The following is a 25,222-nucleotide window of genomic DNA, read 5'->3' on the forward strand; positions in this document are numbered from 1 at the left end:
AACCGCGAGATGACCTGAGCGAAAGTCGGACGCTTAACTGACTAAGCCATCCAGGCGCCCCTAAAAATTTTTCTTTTTTTTTTTTTTTTTAATGTTTGGTGCTGGTCTTATAGGGATGAATAAGTCACCATTCCTGTCCTCAAAAAAACTCAGCTTAATAGAAGAGAAGGCAGGTTTATTTTTTTTAAATACTGTATAATGTAATAAGCAAAATAGATGTAGCAGATAGGGAGCAATTAAGCCTGCCTGCGTTGGTCAAGGAGGTTAGGGTGGGGGGAGTAATCCTGGCTGAGACAAAGCAGGAAATGCAAAGCCAGAGGTGTGTTTGAAGCTCTGCGACTGTTCTGAGTCCAAAGGTCAGTGTAACGGCAGGATGCCTGGAAGAACTTGGTTATTGTACCTTTTCTTGGAGGACAGCCTGTGACACGTCTACATGGAGATTTACATGCTTAGAATTATGCTTTTAGTGACATAATAAGCACAGTATGTAGGTGACTGGAGGGGATAAAAGATTAGAGCAGGGAGACCAGTTAAGAGGCTTTCTCAATAATCTAGGTAAAGGATACGTAGGGTGTGTTTGCCTTACCGTAAGCAGAGCTGGGATGGAAGAGGAGGTATCAAAAGGATATTTGGGAAGTGATAGCAATATCACTATCCCTACATCAGTTTTGCCAACCTATTGGATGTGGGAGGAAAATGGGGAGTGGTTGAGTATGACTTCCAGGCTCTGTAAATTCTGTTGCCTGATGTTTTTCAAACAGTTATGTATAAATATGACTTTCTGAATGGAAAAAAATGCTAAGTCTGGATGTAGTATAAAGTGAAGTATCTGGGGAACTTTGGAGTCCTGACACAAAGTAGGATTTCCCAGATGCCACCTGTGAACTCCAGCGCTTATCTGCTAGCCTGCCCCTAACTATTTTAACTTTTTTTTCTTTCTGGTGCTTCTCCTTAAATACCACACATTATTTTCTCCATCTTTCCTTTTCCTATTCTCTTTGTCCCATCCTAGCCAAGAAAAAAAAAAAAGTAGCATCTGAAATTTCAGAGTGTTGAGAACTGGAATACAGTTGTTGCCATTTGTCCTTTGCTTGTGAGGCTAAGACTGGGCCCTGGGTGAGCAAGGCCTTACATACGCCCCAGGGCTCTGAATTCTTATTGCTGGTAGGTGGAAACACCAGTGAGTCAGAGACAGATTACCTAGAGCCATTCTGCAAAGGGAGAAGTGGTATAAGGGGCGTCTCTTCCTTCCCAGCGCACACTGCCAGTCCACACAACTTCCACGTGACCCCAGTTTGAAAGCACTTCCTTAGAGCTGTTTACTTAATCGATCTTAGCTTTTCTAGATTGCAGTTTCCTTAAACTATTTATTGCTATTTCTAGAGGAACAACTGGAACTTAAAATTCATGGTAGAGATTGGTCCAAAATATTGTTTCTCTATCTTCTAATTAAAAGAAAAACAGCAGGTGCATTTCTGGGTGGGATCATGAGGGTCTTTTCTTGTTAAATATCAGTTGTGACTGTAATGACTAAAACTAGCTTTCTTAGTGTTGATGAAGAAACTTTTCATACTTCTGTCAGTTTTTTACAGGAGTTAAATAGTTTTATATGTTCAAAGACTGTATACTGATTAGATATTGATTATACTTACATTAAGTTTTATAAACTGTTTATTTCCAGGAGAGGAAAATCCTCTGAATTTAAAGCTCACACAGCTCCAGTTCGAAGTGTAGACTTTTCAGCCGATGGCCAGTTTCTAGCTACCGCTTCTGAAGACAAATCTATCAAAGTATGGAACATGTTCCGCCAGCGTTTCTTATATTCCTTGTACCGACATACACACTGGGTACGCTGTGCCAAGTAAGTGTGAAGTTTCCTAATGAGATTTCCGTATTTTTTTTTTCCTGCTATAGTCTGTGTTTACCACCACCCCCTCCCCAACTCCCAGAAAAGGGGATCAAGGGCAAATTCATTCATTCTTTCATTCAGCAAATATTTGTCACGAGCCTGCCATGTGCTGGGAACAATAGTAAGCAAAACAGTTAACCCCCCCCTGCTGTCCTGAGCTTCCATTCTAGAAAAGAGAGATAGACAATAGACAGGTAGGAAAATGAGACGGTAGGTCAGATGGTGGTAAGTGCTGCGGAGAAAAACAGCTGGATTGGAAGGGGCTGCAGTTGTAAACAGCAACTGCCTCACAAAGACAGGGTGGCCTTTAAGCAGAGCTCTAACAGAGGGCAGGGGGTGAGGCTTGCGTATGTTTGGGAGAGGACTGTCTCAGATAGAGGAAACCGGTATGGAAGCCCTGGGGTGGGAGCTGATGACTATTTGAGGACCAGCAAGAAGCCTGGTGTGGAACAGAGTGTGGGGAACAGCTGAGCTGTGTTCCGAGAGAGGAGATGGCCCTGGAGCACATGCATCTCTCTGACTAACATTTTAATGGGGTCGTTCCGACTACCAGAGCAGCGCTGGTGGTATAGTGGTGAGCAGAGCTGCCTTCCGACTACCGACTGTGACTGCCGTGCGGAGAAAAGCTGCCCAGTGAGTCAGGGCAGGAGCAGGGGGTGTGGTTAGGAGGCTGCGAGTAGTAGCTCACATCTGGCTTGGACCAGTGTGGTGGCAGTGGAGATTTCGAGAAGAAGTTGGATTCCACATGTAGTTTGAAGGTACAACTAACATACTTGCAACACCCAATGTGACAGGAAAAGAGAACTAAGAATGGCTCCACAATCTGGCAGCATTGTTGGGACAAGTGCTATTGTGTGATAATGTCAACTAGCAGCCATGGAGCCCTTTCTATTCCCAAGAGACACCGCTAAAGTATTTAAAATGATTCCCTATCAGAACTGCCCTGGGAGAGTAGGGCTATTGTGTTTTTTTTTTTAATTATTATTGTTTAAAAAATTTTTTTAGGGCTGTGGTTTTATTTTCCTAGTTTTACAGATGAAGGAAGTGAGTTTCAGAGTTAAAGTTAGAACTTGTCTGTTTGAAAGTGATAGAAGCCCAAAGAAATTATTTCTCTCCTCTCAAGGTGGTTAACTGGCTGATGTTTGGTGACCTTGGAGTGGAGAACCAGGGGCTGCAATGCCCTCAGTCTCTCTGGAGGCCTGTCTACATGCCGGCTCTACTCTCAAATGCCCTGGGGGTGAGGTCACTGCCAGCTCTAGGCCCAAGTCCTCACAGCTTTGTGACTGGACAGGAAAAGCTCCTACGTCCAGTTAGAAAAGAGCTGTGGACAACTCTTGGATCCCGTGCCCATCCCTTCACCAGGGAGCGAGATACTGTGGTTGTCACAGGTCAGCCAGGCGCCCGACAGACTGGTCACCCCAGCCTGAGGGATGAGACGGCATACCACCCATGTGTTCTGGTGGCGGACAGAGAGGACAGCTCTTAAAAGAAAGGGGCTGGGGCAGACGTGGTCGCTGGGGAAAATTTGTGCAGGCTGCGGCCAGCCCACCGTGTGCACACTGTATGAAACAACGTGCTGGGTGTCCCCAGCTAAGATGTGGTGCAGTGGGAGTGGGAGCTTAGCTCTGTGTGTCTTGCCGTACATCCCATGCTCTTAGTGGGACATTACTGTTCAGACGTTGATTATAATCTATGGCAGTGAGGCTAAGAAGAAGAAAAAAGGTTCAGTTTTTAGCCAATAGCTTTTTTCTTCTAAAGGTGTCAGCTACTTTTGGCTCTGACCAAAAGAAATACAGAAAGCATTATTTCCATATAGTGCACATAGCTATGTGGTCAAGAACATGGACCAAGGACCTAAATATATAGGTTAAAACTCCAGCCCCAGTGCTTACCAGCTATGTGACCTTTGGGAAAATTAGCTACCTTCTCAGTGCCTTAGTTTTCTTACCTGTAAAGTTAGGCTGATGATGATAGTAACCTACCACATGGATTGTCATGGTATTTAAATGAGTAAATATACATAAAGCATTTAGAATCATGCCTTCCACAGAGTAAGCACTAGACAAATCTGAATCATCATCCTCATCCTCATTGGACATATCAATCTTGTTTCATCTTTAAAGATATTGTTAAACTTGAGTTGGTAATTTTTCCCACCTAGGAGGTGACATATGTGAGGGTACCAAGAGGCTGGTCAAATCACTTGCATTTATTTATTAAATGATGTTGCACACAGAAATCTATCATCTAGTGGACTGGGCCCCAAGAACAGACAGGGCACAAAAGCTTGGCCAGGTACTGGGAGTCATTATTTAGCCTCCACTAGGACTGACTCTGGAGATGTTTGGTAAAGACACTGGTTTTTGTTACCTTCATCAGGTAGCTCATCATAAGCAAAACCATTGAATGATAGCCAGGATTTATCCGGTGTGTCATATGTGTCTATTTTCTTCCTAAAATAATTTAAGGTGCTTGATAATAAATGTCATACAATTTAGAGGGAATGAAGAGACACTTCTATGTAGAACCACGTCACCTTGGTTAGTGCAAATTTGGCTGGTTTAGCCTGAGTTTCCTGCAGCCAGTGGATTAATGGTATGATGGTGGCTGACATGTCTTCATGTTTTAACAAGAGGGAATTCTAACAAGTTGTTCAGATAAGAAAAATTTTTTTCCTGTAGAAGATTCTAGGAGATATTTTATTCCTTGTCCTTATACTGTAGCATCTATGTATAATACAAATGCAAAAGAAGGAGCACCTGGGGGGCTCAGTTGTTTGAGCGTCTGACTTTAGCTCAGGTCATGATCTTGCAGTTTGTGAGTTTGAGACCCACGTCAAGCTCACTGCCATCAGATATCAGTTCAAGTCCGCTTCAGATCTTCTGTCCCTCTCTCTGTACCGCTCCCCTGCTTGCGCTCTCCCAAGAATAAATAAAATATTTTTTAAATATGCAAAAGAAGGTATTGCTAATAGAAGACAAAAGAATGTATGAAAGATTGAAAAGGTCACCAATAATATGAAATTTTGGTCTTTAAAATATTCCCTTTTTTTGGTCAGTCCTTCCCAAGTTTTTATTCTATTTTGTTTGTTTGTTTTGTTCCTGCTTTGACCACATATCTGTGCTGCATGTCAAGTAGGTAGAGATGGAAACTGTAGTCTCAGCCTCAAGGATCTTTTCTATTTTATAGTTCAATGGAAACAAAACAGATACAAGGTAAGTATAAAATGATGTCGCTCATGGGAAGATGGCACCCAAGGCGGTAAGGGCAGTAGGGCGTTGAACTGGACTTGCGTGAGGAAGCGCCAAGGAGGACATTGCAGGCCCAGCCCCGCGGGACTGGCAGGGAAAGAAGAGGCTTGCAGCCGCCTCGCCAGATGGGGAGAGGTGGCCAGCCATTCACAGAGGGGACCGGCAGGAGTGCCTGGGAAAACGTTTTGTGCTCTGGGAATGCTAATTATTCAGCTCTTGCCTGGCACAGGAAGTAAAGTGGGGCGAGGGAGGTGGAAGGTGGGGAAGGCTCAGGGCCATGGGGGTTTTGAAAAGACTTTGGAGTTCATCCTCCAGGTGACACGGAGACACTGGAGGGCTGGGGATTGGGAAGAAGCCTGATCGTCCCTGAGCTCTATACAAACTGGTCTTACAACCCGCAGCATGACTGCTGTAGACGGTTGGCATGAGATAGGTCAAGATTCATATGCCTGCCTGTGCCACATCGTTACCCTTGGGTGAGTTAGTCCAGAGCTCTCAGCCTCAGCGGGAGATGAGGGTAATGAGGCTTCTCAAACGGACCGTTGTGAGGATGGGCCATACAGTGTTCAGGACTGTGTGATGCCGTAAGCCTGCCATTCCTCTGGCTGAGCGCCACCAGGTGGGGAGAAACTTAGAAACTGGGGACGAGCCCAACATTTGGTTTTCCCTCATCAGTTAGAGAGAAGAAGGCAGTGGTGGAAGCCTGCACTTCTGTCTGCCTAGCTCTGTTCTGTTTTCTGGTGACGGGGCCCAAGCTTTCTTGAGGAACCAGCCCTTCCCTCCAGTCCCTCTGTATGTTGTATAGATGCTGGCGTGGCCTGATCTCCAGTCCCGACAGAGGCGTTCAGCTCAGGCTTGCCATCCGGAACAGGGCATCTCCTCCTACCTAGTGAGTCTTGTTAGAACAGCAGGCCTTTCCCCTGGGATTGCTGCCTTAGGCTTATTTCTTTTTTCCTTTTTTTTTTAAGTTTACTTATTTATTTTAATAATCTCTGTACCCTATGTGGGGTTCAAATTCATGACACAGAGCTCAAGAGTCTTATATTCTTCTGACTGAGCCAGCCAGGCACCACTTAGGCTTATTGAAGCCTGTGGCCGCTGAGGGACACTGCTGGCAAAGAGCTGACTGGAGAGTGATGCTGATTCAGGGGACAGCAGAGCTGTGAGCTGGAGAAAGAAAGAATTGATATCTAATCACATGGTGTGCTCGTACCTGGTTTTATTAACATGCGTTTGTGTGTGTGTGTATGTATGTGTGACAGAAATGAGCCTTAAAATTCTCTCACTTTTTTTTTTTAAAGAGGCACTTTCTGTAAGTCTTGTTAGTGGAGCAGAGTTTTGGGAAGGTGGTGGAGTTCTTCTCGCATCCACTGATGTGCACTCAAGACACTGTTTTATCTTCACCCCCAGTGCCAGTCTAACTTTAAGCATCAGGGGCTCTTGTAGAGACTTTTGCAATAACCTCCTAAATATTCTTCCTGACGACAGATTTGTCTTCGTTCTCCTCCCACTCCCACCCCCCTGCCGCCTCTGAAGAATCCTTTGGGAAATGCAACCTGGTTGTACTGTTCCTCAGGTTAAAACTACTGGTGACTCCTTGCCCTGGCTTGTCTGCTCTGCCTTTCTGTCACAACCTGTCTTTCATCCCCTTCCCCATCCCCTTCTTGCGCCATGCAGAGCTCCTGTGTGTGACACTCTGCTGTGCTCTATGCCTTTTCCACATGCTGCCACCATGCCTGGATTCGCCCTGAATCCACTCTCCTTCCCCATCCTGCTCTGCAGCCCTCCTTCTAGGAAATGTTTATGATTCTCCCAGGCCCCGCTAATTACAAGTCCTCTATGCCACTGCATTGTCCTGTTTATGAGGTCTTGTCTGCTTAGGCCGCTCTTCCCTATTAGACTTTGAATTATAAGTATTTTATTCAGACTGTATTCTCTTGACAGGCATGGTTCTAAATTCTGTAGATACCGTAGGAAGCAAAACACACTTCCCGGTCTTGTGGAGTTCCTTCTACTAAAGGGAGATAGACGATAAAAATATATATATATATATATATATTAGTGACTTGTGCTCTGCAGGAAAACCCTGTCGAGTAACAAGGTGGAGAGTGACGGGGTTGGCAGGTGCTCCTTTACACGTGGCTCAGGGAAGACGTCTCTGCTCAGGTGACTGAAGGGAGGGAGCTAGTGACGCGAGTATGAGGGGAGAGGCACACACAGTGTGAGAAGCACTGCAGTGTCACAGTGCTGTAGGGAAGGCTCAGAGGAGTTGTGCAAAAATGTGGATTGAATGAATCAGTGAGGGGTGTGCAGGTAGCTTTGGTAGGAATTTTCCGTGGGCTTCTTCAAGGAAGAGTCATTTCTGTGGATTTTTAATATCAAATACATGAGGACTGTACATGCATGTTATGATGGAGAATGTTTATGGGGCTTCACTGTTTTTCCATTTTCGCTGATCCCTGTTCAGATTGATAATTTTGTACTGAGCGCCCCTGGTTTTAATGGAATGCCTTTATCTCGCTTGTGCCTTGTGGTTGTATTTTTTGTTTTTTTGTTTTGTTTTTATCAGTTGTTTTCTTACTGTTTTCATGTGAAACTCTGCAGAGGCCTCTCTGGCCATCTTACTCTGTGTTTTCTATTTGTCCCATTTATTTATTTCTTCCTCCCTTTCTTTTGGATTGGTTATTTCTTAGTATCCCATTTTATCTCCTCTTTGGGCTTTTTAGCTTTACTCTTTGTCTTGGGTTTTTGTTTAGTGGTAACCTCTACAGGTTACATTCTACATCCTTAATATGTCACAGTCTACTTTTAAATTAATTTATGCAGTTTTATATGTAATACTAGAACTTATAAAAGTTCTAATGTCAGAACTTACAAAACTTTATCTCCAATTTCCCAGCCCTTGACAATTTGATACCTGTATATGGTATGAGCTCACATTTCATTTCTTTTAAATAAGAAACAAAAAAGGCTTTATATTTGCCCTCATATTTACCTTTTCCAGCACTCTTTAATCTTTTGTGTAAATAGATCCAAGTTTCCAACCGATATCATTTCCCTTCAACCTAAAAAAATTTCAGGTACTATTTATTATAGTGTGGGTCTCCTTGTGATGAATTCTCTCCTTCTGTTTATCTGTTTTGTTTTGTTTTGTTTTATCTTACTTTGAGAGAGAGCAACAGCACAAGTTAGGGAGTGGGGCAGACAGATGAGGAGAGAAAGAGTCTTAAGCAGGCTCCACATCCAGTACAGAGCCTAACGTGGGGCTCAGTCTCACAAACGTAAGATAATGATCTGAGCTGAAATCAAGAGTTGGACGCTCAACTGACTGAGCCACCCAGGCACCCCTGTTTATCCTTTTAAAAGGATATTTTTGCTGAGATGTAGAATTTTAATTTAGTGTATAAATTTTCTTTTAGGACTCAAGGGATATCCTTTCATTGTCTTATGCTTTGCATTTTTTTTTAAGTGAAGGCAGCAATCATTTTTATTATTATTCCCCTAAACATAATGCATTTTTTTTGCTGCTTTTAGGTTATGTTTTTCTTTTTCTTTTCCTTTTTTTAAGCAATCTGACCATAATGAGTTTAGGTATGGTTTTGTATATTTTTCTCATGGTTTATGGAACTATGTGGATATAAGGATTGATATTTTTATCACATTTGGAAAATTTTGTTTATTCTTCATATATCTTTCTGCCCTCATTTCTTTCTCATCTTTTTCTGGGATTCCAAATTCACGGATGTTGAATCTTGCTATCATACCAGAGTTTATTGAGGCTTTGCTTATTTTCTCATTTTTTTTTTCTCTTTGTGTTTGAGTCTGTATAGTTTGTGTTGGCCTGTCTTCAGCTTCCTGGTGTGTCTGTCCCAGCAATGTCTAATCTACTGTAAGCTTACGCATTTCCCTGATGAGATCCCTCATTTATTTGTTCATTATGCCCATCATTTCCTTTAAATCCTAAACATATTTATAATAATTGCTTAAAGTTCTTGTCTGCTAATTCTAACATCTATGTCCCTTCTGGGTCAAGATTCTCTGCTTCTTTGTATGTCTTGTGATTTTTTTTTTTAATTGTGTGCCCAAGCATTGCTAAGTGAGAACATGGGTTACTCTATCATCTCTAAAAAGTGTTGAGTTTTGTTCTGGTAAGCAGTTAACTCTTTGGTGGCTCACCTAGATTCTCTTGAGGCTTGGATTTGGACTGTTTCAGTGTGGATCTAGAGTAGCCTTGACACTTGGGCTATAGTAGTAGTGGCCCTTCTGAGGACTCCACCAAATGCCTAAAGCATTCAGCAAAATCTGCCCAGAACGTGAACATCTCTCCGTACTATGTAACCTCACATCTTTGGTCAGCTCATAGTCTCCAGTGGTTGTTCTCTGCCAAGCATTGTTGTCCAGAGTGTAAGCAGCTTTGTTTTTGGCCAGACTCAAGGGGCCTTGGGGGCAGAGTTTTTTGAGTTTCTGCTCTTCATAGCTCCTCTTTCACACCTGTCTTACAACTTCCAGCCCTTTAGCCCAGTTCTGCATTCTGATATTTGTTTCCTCTGCCCGGTTGGACTGCTGCTGTCTCCTTAGGCTCTATGTCTTTGTGCCATGGTTTGGAAAATGTTCCCAGGTAGAAGTCTGGGACAGATTTGGTGTTCACCTCATATATGTTATCTACCTCTAAAGATTCACAACTGGGTGCTGTCTCTTCTCTGGAACCTAAAAGCAGTTGCTTCATATATTTTGCCCAGTTGTATGATTGTTTTTAGTAGGAGAATTAGTCTGATAACCGTTACTCCCTCTGTGTACAAGTTCTGTCAAAGGAGCCTACCAAGCCAATTTCAAAATTCATATGGATGAGTTAAACATGCAAGAATAGCCAAGAAAAGAAATGACAAGAAAAAGAATAAGAATAAACTTGTCTAGCGAGCTGTCAGAACATAGTATGTAATTATAGAAATTAGGGGTGGCTGGGTGGCTCAGTCGGTTGGGCATCTGACTCTTGATCTCCTGGTTTGTGATCTCAAGTCATGATCTCCTGGTTTGTGAGTTTGAGCCCCACATTGGGCTCTGTTTTGGCAGTGTGGAGGCTGCTTGGGATTCTGTCTCTCCTTCTCTGCCCTTCCCCCTCTTGTGCATATGCATGCGTTCTCTCTCTGTCTCTCTCTCAAAATAAGTAAATAAACTTAAAAAGTAAAATAAAAGTATAGAAATTAAAATATGGTGAAAACTGTATAGTATTAGGAAGATAAGTCATAGAAAGACTCGAAGCATACCTGTGTATGTTTTATGATAGATAACATTTCTAATCAGTGGGGAACTGGATGAACTGTTTAATATAAAGGTAAAATAATTGGATTTCTATTTGGAAGAATATAAGTGGGATTTTTATTTCATACCATACATTTACCAAATTTGTAGATGAATTAACTAAACATTAAAAATGTTCAAGTGATATTGCTCTTCCTCCTAATATATGAGCAGTATATTTAAATGACTGTAGAGGGTCAGCAGAGCAACTGTTTTTCCTTTTAGTATTTGAGTTTTAAATGTATACCATGGACTTAAGTAATTAAACTTCTGTGTCTTTCTGTGCTTAGTGCTTACCATAAATTTGTTCTTAGAGCCTAGACCTACTCTCTGTGGCATAGAGATGGTGCCTATTCATGTAACGTGATGAATAGCTAGCTAGCTATGTTCTTCGGAGTAGTGTTGTTTATGATCATACATTTTAATTCACAGAAATATTTTCAAGGTATGCTATCTGTTGGAAAATATATTCCTGGTTTTAAAATATAAATTAATAGTCTTTTTTAGAAATCAATCTGCAAACTATCTCAGATGTCCTTGGTGCAGTGACTTCACAATGAGAAATATATCCTAAATACCCTTTTGTATGTAAAAGATATTTTTTTATATGCAAAAGATCTTTGTACTCCAAGATCTTGCTTTCAGTATAATTTATAATGGTGAGATATTAGAAAGAACCAATTTTTCCAAATAAAACTAGTTCCAAAAATTTAGACTATTATGTAGCTATTAAAAAGGGAGTGTATGCAAGTAATGACATGAAAATGTTCATGTTGGGGCGGGGAGCAAAATTCAGAACTCTATATTATAACATAAAAGATAAAGTACCTGTCATACATACAATGGTAACTGTGATTTTGAATGATGGCATTATGGACTTTTTTTACTTACTGTATTTCCCTTTTTTAACATTCAATTTTTCTTTAATGAGTAATAAAAAAAATAGGTCATTTTATATATATGAAATATCTTCTTTAGTGGCAAAGAAATTTTCTAATAGGTAAAATTATCATAGCCCTGTATTTAAAAAATAATGTGTATTCTTGGATAAGGTGTGCTTTGTTATGCTGTCTTCAATCAAAAATAAGTAGAGGCTATTGAGACAACTTGTCCAATATTATTACATTGCCAGGATTAATTTTTAGGGGAAAAAAATCTACCTTTAATTTTCAGTTGTTGGTAGTGTTACAAGTGATCCTTGACCATTTGAACTGTAGAGATTTTCTTTATAGGGGTATGATATATATATATATATATATATACACACACACATATATACTACATATATGTAGTATATATGTATAAAATCGACCTTACCATTTTAACCATTTTAAAGCATACAGTTAGATTTCATTAGGTATATTCACACTGCATAACAAATTGTGATTTTAAACATCAGCTTTCATTGGCTCTAATATTAAGTTAGACCTACATTTCTTAAAGTTTTAAAAAATGTCTTAAATATTTACTCGGGACCTACTCTGTGCCATGCACGGTGCCTGGGGATGCAACAGTGAGCAAGACAGATGTGGTTTCTGTCTTGGAGCTTACGTGTGTTGGAGAAGTAAACAGAATGCTTGGTCGCAAGGATGACCTAAGCGTGAACGCGAGCTACTCTACTGGAGTAGAGCAGGAACTAGCCTACTGGCGGGCAGGGGGTGGCAGTCTGGAAGTCTTCCTGAGGAAGTGACACTGAGCAGAGACTTGAAAGATGAGTAAAATCCTCTTAGGTATTTTAAACTCGACAAAGAATAGGGGGCAGTGTTTGAGGCACAGGGAACAGCACATGAGGAAACGCCCGAGGCAGGAGCAAGGACCCTAGAGAAGAGGGGTGTGTGCCAGGAAAAGTAGGGTCATGAAGGGACAGGAGGGCAGACCCTGGGGGACCTGGTAAGAAGTGGTAAGGATGCCAGGCTTGTTCCCAAGGGAAGTGTAAAATCATCAAAGGGTTTTAATCAGAGAAATAGGATTTCATGTTTAAAAAGATGACTTTTGTTGCTTGTGGAGGAGGAAAGATACTAGTTCCCACTGTGGTTTGAAGAGACAGGGGCTAATGATGGGGAGTATGGGGTTGAGAGGAGGAAGTGGCAAAAAGCATGACTCCTAGGTTTCTGGCCTGAGGGACTATTTGCTGAGAAAAGGAGCCCTGGAGAAGGACAGTTTCGGGAGGAAGACGATGAGGTCAGATTTGGACAAGTTCAGAGCTGGGGGTGCCTGCAGGATATCCAAGAGAGACGCCCAGGAGGCAGTTGTACTTCTGGGTGGAGATCCCAGGAGAGAAGTCTGGGCATATCAATGGTAAATGACCCAACAAATAATTAGCATGTTTCATGGCATACTTAAATCTTTTTATATCTCTTTCATCTGCTTTCTGTCTCTCAGCAGCTGTAGGAATGAATCCTGTTACTGTGATTAACAGATGGGTTCTCTTCTGATGCTGACCAACACTTTAAAAAGCATAAATGTTTTGCTTATTGCCTTGAACTTCACCTTCAGTGTGTAAACACAAAATCCCACCAAAGCGCACTCTGAGACTGCCAATATATTTTTTTAATGAGTCTATGAAATTTAGTTCTGAATGCAGTCCAAATGCCGTCATTATACAAATAGAAAACGGTGGCCAGTGTGGTTTTGAATTTCACGAGGTTACATAGCTGGACAGTTACAGATTGGCCCTAGAATTCAGGACCATACACTCACGGGGCAGTCTATTTCCACTACTTTTTACTGCTTCCCCCTCCTATTTGAATAGCTGCTGGCTTCAAAGTCCCAATTACTAATTATTTATTTCTCAGTGGACATGGAACAGTGCTTACTCTGGTGTCACAGGTCTGAGGGCTGGAAATGTTTTTTTATAGAATATTTATTCGAATGATAAGAGATTTCCAAAGGAAAATTTTGATTTCTTATGAAAGCTCTTTCAAACTTCTCATGGTTTATGGACCCCTCGGCTCTCTGATATGTGAATAACTCTATGGCTGTGCATATGATAATACAATTTTACATACAGTTGCATGAACTCCATAGATTTCAAGTTAAAGAACTTATGTTATACAATTGGGCTGTTCTCAAAGACCTGTGAACCACTTTTTCTAGAAAGAAGTTCAGTAGTTTCCTGATTCTCTCAAGTAAGTACCAGTATGTTTAAGAGATTGAACAGTTAACTTCCCAGATGCCTTACAGATAATTCATGTCTGCTAATCTATCAGTCACTACTGACTAATATACTGTCCATCTCCATGACACACTTTTTGGAAGTTTTAAAAGGTGGTTGAGTGGTACTGAATTAGAGAGTTAGAAATCTGTTGATATCTCAGTAGAAATTATGTGTCTTCTTAACATTCTTAAAATTGATAACCCAGTTAGATGTTGTTTAAGCCCTGACAAAAGAAAGGACTATCCTTTCCTGACCAAATTCAGGGCAAAGAGAAGCCTGTTTTGTTGGTGCTAACCTATTTTTAATGTATCTAATTTAAAATAAAAGGGGAGAAGAGAAGATACAAACCACCATCCTCACTTATAACCCTTCCCAAGGCACCCACCCAAAACAAAACAAAACAAAGCACATATGTAGACAACATATGCAGCCATTATAATGTGGTGTCCAGAGGAGGGGACAGCCTGAACCCCCAGGCCCCCTTTGGTCGTGTTGAGCCGGGGTAGAACAGCTCCCACCCCGCCCCGCACCAGGTTCTTTTCCATCCTTCCCCTCTACTTATCTGCTTCATTTATTTAGCACCTAGAACTTCTCCTGGGCTATAGCTCCTCCTGCTCAGGATTAATTTCTAGTCAACCAAGATACCTCCTTTTCTTTATTCACAACTTTCTTTAAAATCCTGTTGCTTCTGTGGAACTTCTGTTGACAAATTGGCACCATTTTGTTTCAAACTCTTTTCTTAGCACCATCTAAAATGCTACCTTGTACTCCTAGATTGAAAACCTCATGAAGGTAGGGTTCTTACAGGTCTCATCACCACTTTATTCTGTTTGCGCAGGACAGTGCCCAGTGCCTGGTTTTGCAGGTACACAGTAAATATTTGAATGAATGAGTATCTTCCCCATCAACTCCCCAAGGACACTGACAGTGTATGGCAGCACAGACACGTTTTTAGTAAAGGATAGTCTAGTGGTTAGCCTGTTAGGTAGAGCCCAGTCACATAGCCTCCTAAAAGCACTGACTCATGGTTTCCCTCCACTTTAGAACTTTCTGTGGTTACCCAGAAGCCACGCTGAACTTCTGTGCTCTGAATAATTTAGCCAGTTGAAGAACGTTTCCTTTCTTTCAGGGACTTAAGCAGAGTGGCTGAGAGGTTTGGCGATGGAACCAGACTGCCTGGTTCAAATCTTCCTGGCTCTGTGACTCTGGCAGTTTACTGATCCCTTTATGGGCCTCGGTTTATTCACCTGTAAAATGAGGCTACCAGTAGCACCTGTTTAGTAGGATTATTTTGAAGATTAAACAAATTGTTATAAGTAATGTGTTAAGAACCATTGTAGGACATATGTGTTTAATGAATGTAGGCAGGATAATGATGATAATGGTGGTGGTGGTATTTGGCCAATAATGTCAACGGTGAGTATTTTTATGCTTTGTTTTTAATTTGATCACCCCATTTTATTAAACATTATCATTGCTTTCTTAAAATGTAAGGAACAAGTAATCTCTTAGAAATTCTTATTTAAAATATTCACATTAAGTGATTTTTAAAAGAAAACTTATTGGGATACCTGGGTGGCTCAGGGGATTAAGCATCTGACTCTTGATTTCAGCTCAGGTCATGATCTCACAGTCCATGGGATCAAGCCCTGTGTTGGGCTCTGTGCTGACAGTGTGGAGCCTGCTTGGGATTCTCTCTCTCCTTCTCTCCCTGCACCTCCCCTGCTCACGCTGTCTTCTCACACTCTCTCAAAATAAGTAAATAAACATTTAAAAAGACAACATTAAGAAACAGTTTGATTCCTTGTACTAGTTGCATTATTATGTATTATTATATTTTCATGAGGACACTGAATAGGTTTTTCTTCTCCAGGGTCTGTGTAACTTAAGCTTCCTCTACTTGAAGCATTTCTGTAATACTGTCCTTCATATGTTAATGTTTCTTACACCTTTTTTCTGGAGGAAAAGATTAATAACATATTATGTTACTATAAAATCAAACTGAACTACCCAGCTTGGAAGATAATTTTCTTGCAAGGTTACTTTCCCAAATTTAAAAGATTATTTCACAAAGAACTTAATTATGCTTCTGTGTTCCATTTTTTTTAATATGGTAAATCCATAAATGATAGATTCAAAGTTTCTGTCAGGAAGAATTATTTTTAGGTCAGCCTTAAGAACAGAGAGGGAGGAGAGGAGAGAGAACAAAAAAAATCCCTTCAATTATAATCCACACCCTTAAATGATGACCTTTATAGTCATCTGGGCATAGAGGGAAAGTGCAAATAAAATTGAAACATAATCAGTCTATGACCTAAGTCTGTCTTTTTTTGGGTTTTGTTATTACTAAAATATTAATAATAACAATACTATTCAGAGTTTCCTAACGGTCTAAAAATTTTCAGTTTTTTCTTGGTCTTCTGGTCTTCTCTTTTTCTCCTACCACTTAGGGGAAAAAGAACGAACTTTGGAAAGGTTCTTAAAGGAAGAGGATGCATAAGAACAGTAGATGAGATGTCTGAGAATGTACTCATTTGTTTTTAATGGGACATGTAAATAATAGGTGTGTCCCTGAATCAGAACCTTCAGTTCTGTATAAATAAGCTGTCTATGGGGATTTCGGGCCTCCCGAGGTCCAGGAAACTACCAGCTTGGGGAGTTGATTCTTTTGTTGGTAATATAATTTAATTTTAATTCTCAGCATGCCAATCCATTTCTTCCTAAAAGCCTCAGTACCTGGTTAGTGGGATGAGTAGTAAAGGCTCTCTTAGGTCATACGGACAATACCAGAAAATGACCTAAATGAAAGAAAGAGATAAAGAATACTTATAAACAACAAGAACAACAAGGTACTTGGCTTGGGAAGAGGGCAAAGTTGAATCGAAGACCTAGAACAGGTGCCATAAAACTGAATTATTTAAATAAAGAAATAAAAGGAAAAAAGAAACTTGTTTGGTCTGTGTAGTATATTTTGAATTTTTTAAATGGTCTGTTGTGCTTCTGTTTTGTTAAGATTATTTTTAGTTGGAAAGATGGTTGTAGGATATGACTTTGCTGCATGGTGTGGTAACAGTGGTCTCTGGTATTTAATATGTACAGCCTGGTGTGTGTGTGTGTGTGTGTGTGTGTGTGTGTGTGTGTGGGTGGGTGTGTGTGTGTGTGTGTAGGGTCTGGGGGTGATTGTCAGCAGCCTTTCACAAAGACAATCTTCTTGTGCTTCCAGATTTTCACCTGATGGAAGGCTAATTGTATCATGTAGTGAAGATAAAACTGTTAAAATTTGGGATACCACAAATAAGCAGTGTGTTAATAACTTCTCAGATTCTGTAGGGTAAGTCCCTTCTGTGTGCATTTATATGGTTTAGTTTGCTAAAGAGACATTTAATTATTAGGTTCGAATAAATAAATGAAGGTAAAGAAATCAAAATATTAGACTATCTTATTCTTTCCTTCTAGGTTTGCAAATTTTGTGGATTTTAACCCTAATGGTACATGCATAGCTTCAGCAGGTTCTGATCATACCGTGAAAATCTGGGATATAAGAGTAAACAAATTGCTCCAGCATTATCAAGGTACCAGTTTCCATGACCACAGAATCCAGGTGATGCCTGGCCTACTCCAGGAAACTCTTAAACCCACAGCCTATGCTTCTCAGTGTGGTATGACTCTCTTAAAGAGAGGCAGGGGCTGCCTTTGAATTGACTAGAGAATAGGTAGTTCCATCAACAGCATGGTCTGAGAACCTGGCGTGGATGTCAGAGTGGAGAGGAAAGTGGAGGGATCTTAAAAATGATGCCAGGGCTTAAAAAAGAAGTTACTGCAAGATGTTCACATATTGGTTATCTGCATTACCTGAGAGGTCAGGGATAGAAATGGACTCTGAATTTTGAATCAGAAAGGGTTCTGTGAGCACAAAGAGGTGTTATAATTAGTAGAAAACAACATCCTATGGTGGCTATGTATTGAAGCTAGAAGAGAAATGAATTGATTTCTTGTTGTTTTTTTTATTGGATTTTTATTAAATCCACGTTTTCCTTTTAAAATTAGTTTAATACCATGTGGCAGACACTGTACTAAATCCTTACAACAGCCTAAGGATTATTATTATTATTATTGTCCCCATTTTAAAGATAAGGAAATTAAGGCTTAAGGAGGGTAAGTAATGTGCTAAAATAATTGATGGAACTAGCATGGGGCTTTCTGTTTACAAAGTTCTCAGAAGAGCAGCCTTCCGAATGCTGTGTCATACTGCCTCCTGTTGGAAGGCTGGTGTCCAAAAATGAATTCTTGGATGCACTGGCAAGACTGCGCTCCTGAAAATATACTTCCACACTCTTACCCCCGAGCCTCAAGCCACTAATTGGCTCTGAAATTTCATTTAAGGCTAGGTTGTATACCTTATGTGAGCTGGTGGTAGTCAGTTCTTGGTCACGTTATATACGCAATATATCTGAAGATTTTATAGTTATGTCTTTAACAAGACCATCTTTTGATGTCATATGTTCACTTTTAAAGCGATTGTGTCTCATTATTAGCTGGAAGCTTAAGCTGTATGATGACAAACTAGTTGTTTTAGTGAGCTACATGGAGCTTTGCTGTTGTGGAGACATTGTCTCTAATTGATTGTTATTTCCAGCCTAATATTGCTCATAGGGCAAAAGAACATCTTTAGAATTAAAAATTGTTCTCTGAACTTTTTGCTTTTATTTTCTATAAATCAGTTCACAGCGGTGGAGTTAACTGTGTATCATTCCATCCTTCGGGTAACTATCTCATCACTGCGTCCTCAGATAGCACACTTAAGATTCTGGATCTCTTAGAAGGAAGGCTCATATATACACTTCAAGGACATACGGTATTTGATACTAAGATTTGTGCTTTTTAAATAATATATATTTTAAAGTGTTGATCCATTTTATAATGTGTCTTTATTATCTTTCCAAGTGTAGCACATGTTGCTGGTATCACAAAAAAAAAAAAAAATGTTTGCTTTCAGGGCTTTGTTTTTATCCACTGGATGCAACTCTTAGAAATATTATTTATTGTAATTCTTGTCAAAATCAGTGTGTGTCTTTCAATGGCCATGAAATTAATCCTCCACTGCTGTCTTCCTCAGTAGGTAATACAGGTTTGACTGGTCAAATGGGGATGGATAAGCATTTTCCTTACTTCTGGTCTTTCCCCTCATGTGGGGGCTGTCCCATAGCTCTGACACTGAGCCTTTCACACCCTCTCCCTCCTCATCACTAATCTCAGTGGTGGGTTTAGAAGGAGAAATTCAATGAGTAGAGCCCAGTGCCTTCTACTCTTGGGAGCCTGTCCTCAGTGTTTTTCTCTGATATTTCTTGTGGGCAGGCCTGTCCTCGTCCGGTCTTGCCTGTGACTAGGTACTCAAATCTGACTCATTCTGGGATTCAGTTCTAGAAAGCCTGTTTGCCCACAAATAAAGCTGCATTTTCTCTTTAAACCTCTTACCAGTAAGAAAGACGATATTCTTATGTCTTATTTTTCAATTGATTTAGAATCCTATGGGGAAGAGCCTTGCTATTTATTGAACCTGTTCAGTGANCACACACACACACACACACACACACATTCTTCAGCATGTAATGCACTAAATAAAAACTCTATTTAAGAATATAAAGTATTCCTCCTTTCTGGGTAAATATTGAAACTTCTCTAAATCTTTTCGAATGCATCCTGCATTCTCTCTCTCTCTTTTTTAAGATATACTGGGTATTTCCTTTTAGCCAAGTATAAGCTGTTTATCTCCAGAAATAGAATAGGCTTTGTGGTCTAGGGAAGAAGGGCTTCTTTCTGCCTTCACATATCCTGCCTGGCTTCCTGCTTCGCTTTATCATTGGTCCTGCAGCTGTGTTAGAGCGAAGCCGAAATCGACACTAACCAGCTCAGATATATGTGTATCCATGGATTTAGGCTGAATAAACAACCAATAAAAGTGGTCAAGGACTAAAATATCCATGGAAGAAGGACAGAATAATAGGGAAAAAAAGACAAGCACAATATTTTAGGAGAAAAGCACTATACAAAATGATGGAATTTTTCAGTCTAAAGGTATTTATGAGGCTATAATAACCTAAGTTTGTGTGATGATCTACTTGAAGAAAAATGCAAGATGCCTCCCCAAATTATTCTTTTATAGAAAAAGCATTAGCATCCCTCTGGTTTTTTGTTTTTTTTGTTTTTGTTTTCTAATGTCCTTAGACATCTTGTGACTTGTCCAGCTCCATAGTCCTGGCTTAATTTCAGGTTCTCACCACCTCTCACCTAGATAATTGCAGCAATTTCTTAACTGGCACCAACCATTCATTCTTATGCCAGATCACCACTCTCACAATCCTGACCTCAGTGTTCAACAGTCACAGCTCTCCTTCTGTCTGTGTCCTGCTGGCAGAACTTTCAGTGGCTCACTCTTGCCCACATGAAGAAAGAACTCAGTGAAGCCTATCGTGGTCAGGAAATGGGCTTTGTTCATCTCACCTACAGACATATCATTCAGTTTCTGCTAGTAGTTTGTTATTCTGAATAAAGAGTTCTAAGCCAGAAAGTCTTTTTTTAAATTTTTATTTATTTATTTTTTAAAGAGACTGAGAGAAAGAGGCAGGCAGTCAGGGATTCTCCCAGGCAGGCCCTGTGCTGTCGTCAGCGCAGAGCCTGGTGTGGGGCTCAAACTCATGAGATCACAACCTGAGCCTAAATCAAGAGTTGGAGAGTTAACCACAGAGACATTCTTATTAACTTTCACATGTAAAAGTTTTTCTTTAAAGGGAAAAATGTGTATTTTCATATTTTTATTAGCATTGCTTTGTAAATCTAGTATCATTTTATATGTATTTAAATATAATTGGGTTGGTGCTTTATCTTTATTCTGCTCACATTAGTTGCCAGCAACTGGATATGTTCTATCAGACTTAATTGCATAAATAGTCTATATAGAATAGGATGAAAAACGAATAGTGTTCCCGGTGATGAGAAAACAATACCAAGTGCTTTTTTTTTTTTTTTTTAAATCCCCCTTTATTTTTTAGGGACCTGTCTTTACTGTTTCATTTTCAAAAGGTGGAGAGCTATTTAGCTCCGGAGGTGCAGACGCACAGGTTTGTAAATCTTTCAGCCCCTTTTCTGATTTGGTTCGGGTAAAGAAATCCAAGGCCTCAGCTAAGGATTTTACAACCAGCTATTTTGTATATGTTAAGAGGATTATCAATGAGTTTATATTTTCATTTAATGCCAGGAAGTCTGCTGTCTCCTAGCTGAAATAGTGCCAGTTTTGATACTTTCTGGACCTCAAACAGCAGTTCCTCTGGACACTTAATTATTATACGTGTAACTTACTGAATCCCCAGTGCTGGTGTGGCACTTCCACTTGAACTACTGCCTCACCTTTTATCTCTACGTCTTGTTTTTCAAATGTTAAGCTCCTTGAGGATGGTAAATATAAATTGTTAATGTAGCAAATCTGCACTTTTTTTGATGACCCAAAGTCATACATAGAACATGTAGATTTATTGAGTAAGGTAGACTATCAAGCCAAAAAAACATGATTTTGAACTTTGAAAAATTAAAAGAGAATTTTAAAGTAGTAAGTTGTTTCTTAGTATGAATTTTAAATTGGGTGTGAGAGCAATTTAAAGTGCTAAATCTCTCCCTTCCACTCTTAAAAAATAGTATTGAGAAAAAGTAGTATTGTTGAAATACACCTCTAGCCTTCCTGACTATTACAAGGGACAATTATGTCTATTGGGTTTTTTTTTTTAAATCGGTTCTGTTGCTTTTACATGCAAGTGGATAACTGCCAACGTACTAATTTTTTATAGGTCTTATTATGGAAGACTAATTTTGATTACTTGAGTTGTAAAGATATTATTAAAAAAAATCTCAAAAGATTACATTTTGACTCATCACCACATCTTGTTGATATATACCCAAGAACACCACACCCCCATGAAGGAAAAATTGAGACTGTTGAAGTGAGTACTTTGCCCATATTTGTTCTACTATCTGTAAGTGTACATTTTGGGGCTATCGGTTAACTAGGTGCTTGAAATTATACTTCATTCTATAAAATCTAGTTTTGTTTTAAAACATCACTTAGGGAAACAATTATGTTCACTAACACAATAAAACTATAAATAATGATAATGTGTAGTACTACTGAAACCTTTTGTATTTGCTTCTTGAAGGCCTAGAAATAAAGCTTTTAAAATTATGTTAATAATAATAGGAAATGAGAAATCAAACCAAAGGCCTGTGGTGACCGTGAAGCCAGAATTAACTTTATATTCTCGATGTGTTTAGGGAGAGTATATAATGGCTATGATGAAAACAGGGCTGAAGGGCAAGAATTTTTATAACAGTCATTGAAATAGGTATCTTGCAGCCTTTTTATGGCAAAAAAAAAAAAAAATCTCGTGGACGGTAAAAAGGAGATTTAGGCATTAAACCTAATAACTGAGGCCATTTTACTATTTGCCTTCATATATTTGGAAGTATATAATTATATATTTAGCTATAGGTTTTGTTTACAAGTTCCCTCAGGTCCTATAGATTTAAATGTTCTACTCTTTTCAAGACAAAATTCATCATTGCTGGATACTTGGCGGGTATTAGTCTGTTTCTTTCCATTTTGCATGATTCTTCGTAAGCCCCTTTCTCTTCCAAGAACCGAAGTCAGAAATCATTATTACCTCTTTATCTGACTCGATTTTTCATCATTGACAGAGCCATGCTTTGCTTTTAGAGGAGCTGTTTGAGTTAACACTTACTCCTGAGTGACAGTTCAGTCACCAACACTGTTTATATGGTGGTCCCATGCTCCCTTCCACGCTCCCTGTGTCTCCACCTCAATCAGTTCTTTGATTCTTTGATTTTGGTATCCTTAGTCTTGGTTTTTCTGTTACTTCAGCCATTTCTGTTAGTGCGTATGTGTGTCTGTGTGTGCGCGCGTGCATTTAAGTTTTTAAAGCTTTTAAGTTTTTTATTTTTATTATTTTCTAGATTTTGTTTAGTCTAGCCACATTTAGGGATTTCTGTCCTGGTTTTTTTCTTCCTGGTGTTTATTTTCAGTTCTTTGCTATAATTTTTGTCCTTTCTATCTTCTGACCATCTTTCCAGTTCTTCTAAACAAAGTATTTAGTACCTCTTTGTGCTATTATTGTATCATCATTATTATTACATCATCATTTTTTGTTTCTTTGAAAGAAATAATGTAATATAACTTGTGGTTTAGTCACATTTTTGTTTTCAGTCTCTACAGTGATAGATGTAATTGTCGATTCCCTGCGATCACATGTATTCACATAAAATATTTGGGAGATATATTATAGGTTGAGTCCTCTCTCTTTTCTTGTTTTGCCCCCAGCTGTTTCCATTGACTCGTGGTGTGTGTTATTCTGGCGTTTCTGGGGCTTGGCTGGGCTTGGTCCTCCGTGCCGCTGCCCTGTCATCCCCTCAGCCACCTTCCCAGAGTGGCGGCGTGTAGAGCCCCAGGACCCTGACTCCTCAGTCAGCGATCTCTCCATGACACCACACCACCCTCACGTGAGAGAGCCAAGCCATTTTCTCTGTGATTTGCTGTCGGCCCCGGCCACTTAAGCGTGCTGGACCCTCTCTGAAATGTCAACAAGTTGTCTGAGAAGCGCTGCTCTTGACACAGCAGCCAGAAAGTGGTAGAAGCGGCCGGGCTGCTTTGGTTGGCTCGGTCAGGGTGACCCAGGCCTTGCAAAGCCACCCTCAGCCATACTTTTCACTTGTACACTTGAAAAATCTATTAAAAACTAACTTTTCATCTTGGAATTAGAGTTCAGTTATAAACAGAAAGGTGAGCTTTGTGACTGAATTACCTTTGTGGCCTGAAGAATGTCAGTCTCCATGTACGCAATTTCCATTACCTGTAAGCACTCACGTTTGCTTAAATGAAGTACACAGTTTGATGCTTATTTGTAAAACATCCTTAGTTCATGTGACGTAGGATGCCATAAGAGTGATAGGATGCTGCTTATGAACAACCAGCTGTTTGCTTCCCCCCCCCCCTTTAAAAAGCTCTTAAGATAAAGCAAAAGTGTAAGGTTTTCTGGACAGAGGACATCTTTACAAACAAATGTTAACTGTCAAATTTTTTGAACGCTCCAAGTTAATGTCTAGGGAACGTTCATAGAACCTAAAGACGATTAGTTTATAAATATCACCTAGAATGGAAGAGTATAAATCATAATAGAAGTCGTACTGTGTCCATTTATGATTAGTCAATTTTACTTTGAACTAGTAAATTTGGTGCATTCATTTCTTTTCAAAGGTTTAGACAAGTTCAACTTCCATATTCTACTTTGGAAACATTGGAAAATTAGAAAACTTTTTTTTTGAGGCCAGGATTCGTAATTAACAGGATGAAAAGGTATTTTTAAAAGATGTGGGGAAAAATGGCTCCTAAGTGATCTAATTATTTTCCCTATTTCTGAGTCTGAAGCCTCGTAGTATTCTCATGATTTGTATTTTTTATGTGTCTTCTGTGAGGCTCCTTTGAATGGCACAATCTCAGTCTTCTGGGTGAAATCGTGCAGGCTTTTGCAGAAGCCCCTATTTGCCGGCTGTGTTGGCCCCACTTGATAGAAGGTGGGGCAATGTGCGGAGTCATCAACCTTGGGGACCAGCTGGCCAAACATGGAAACTACTAATCCTGCATGGACAGAGAGGGTGATCGCAGGCTACTTTTAGAGTAAATGAGAGAAGGCTGCGTGAAAGAAAGCATGACGCATGCAATCCTAGCTTCAGCTGTGTGAAGCAGGCCCTTCCTGTGTCCTTTCCACTGACCTAACCGCAGAGCCGTTGTAGCACTCCTGGACTAGGCATGCCATCTTTTTTTTAAATGTGTATTTTTAAATTTTATTTTTAAGTAATTTCTAAACCCAGTGTGGGGATTGAACCTACAACCGCAAAGTCAAGAGTTGCACACTCTATGGACTGAACCAGACAGGCACCCCCTAGGTACTCCCATCTTAAATAAAAACGTAAGAACAGCTTCTTTCTTGTTTTGGTGGGAAAGAAGCCAAATTTGAAAACAAGGTATCTTAACTCTGACCACACTGTGCTATAGCATGTCATTGATTCATGCTGGCTTTATCCTCTTTAGACTGGTATGAGCTGAATCACACAGTTCTGCCCCCAAGACAAAATCAAACTTTCCTTCTGGAAGGGGAACTTAGTGTATGTGCAGTACCGTAGGCTTTTGCATACTTTAATGGGAAGACAGTGAAGCCACCCAAAGGGCAACAGGCATCAAAATAGTTATTCTAGGAGAATTACAGAATATTATTGGAAGGGATTATGGTTAGTTAGCTAAAAAGAATTTATTAATAAAATAATTGTTCTGGTGGCTTTTAATTTTATAATGGCCATTTGAGATGAACTTGATCTATAAATTGCACTGGAAATTCTGTGTGATATTTAAGAGGTAGGAAAAATTCCCTTTACTTAACAGAATATCTATATAATAGTATTTTGTGATAGTCTGGCCATGATTCATTGTTGAAAATTGATCAATTAAGAACATTTTTGTAAATGTTGGTTTGCTTATTTACTTATTTATTT

At 39.8% G+C, this 25,222-nt stretch overlaps 1 protein-coding gene across 2 annotated transcripts in view; it reads left to right on the forward strand.

The window, feature by feature from the left end:
* Positions 1-25,222, forward strand: part of POC1B (POC1 centriolar protein B) — a 95,213-nt gene that overhangs the window by 26,246 nt on the left and 43,745 nt on the right. For both annotated transcript variants that reach the window (XM_077772158.1, XM_077772157.1), the window contains exons 3-8: positions 1,682-1,861; positions 16,839-16,946; positions 17,072-17,187; positions 18,337-18,470; positions 20,665-20,733; positions 21,454-21,606. In XM_077772158.1, the coding sequence (XP_077628284.1) occupies positions 1,682-1,861; positions 16,839-16,946; positions 17,072-17,187; positions 18,337-18,470; positions 20,665-20,733; positions 21,454-21,606 (760 nt within the window). The remainder of the gene's footprint in view (positions 1-1,681; positions 1,862-16,838; positions 16,947-17,071; positions 17,188-18,336; positions 18,471-20,664; positions 20,734-21,453; positions 21,607-25,222) is intronic.

Source organism: Crocuta crocuta, unplaced genomic scaffold (genome assembly GCF_008692635.1).
Source record: "Crocuta crocuta isolate KB4526 unplaced genomic scaffold, BGI_CrCroc_1.0 scaffold216, whole genome shotgun sequence".
Taxonomy (NCBI): Eukaryota; Metazoa; Chordata; class Mammalia; order Carnivora; family Hyaenidae; genus Crocuta; species Crocuta crocuta.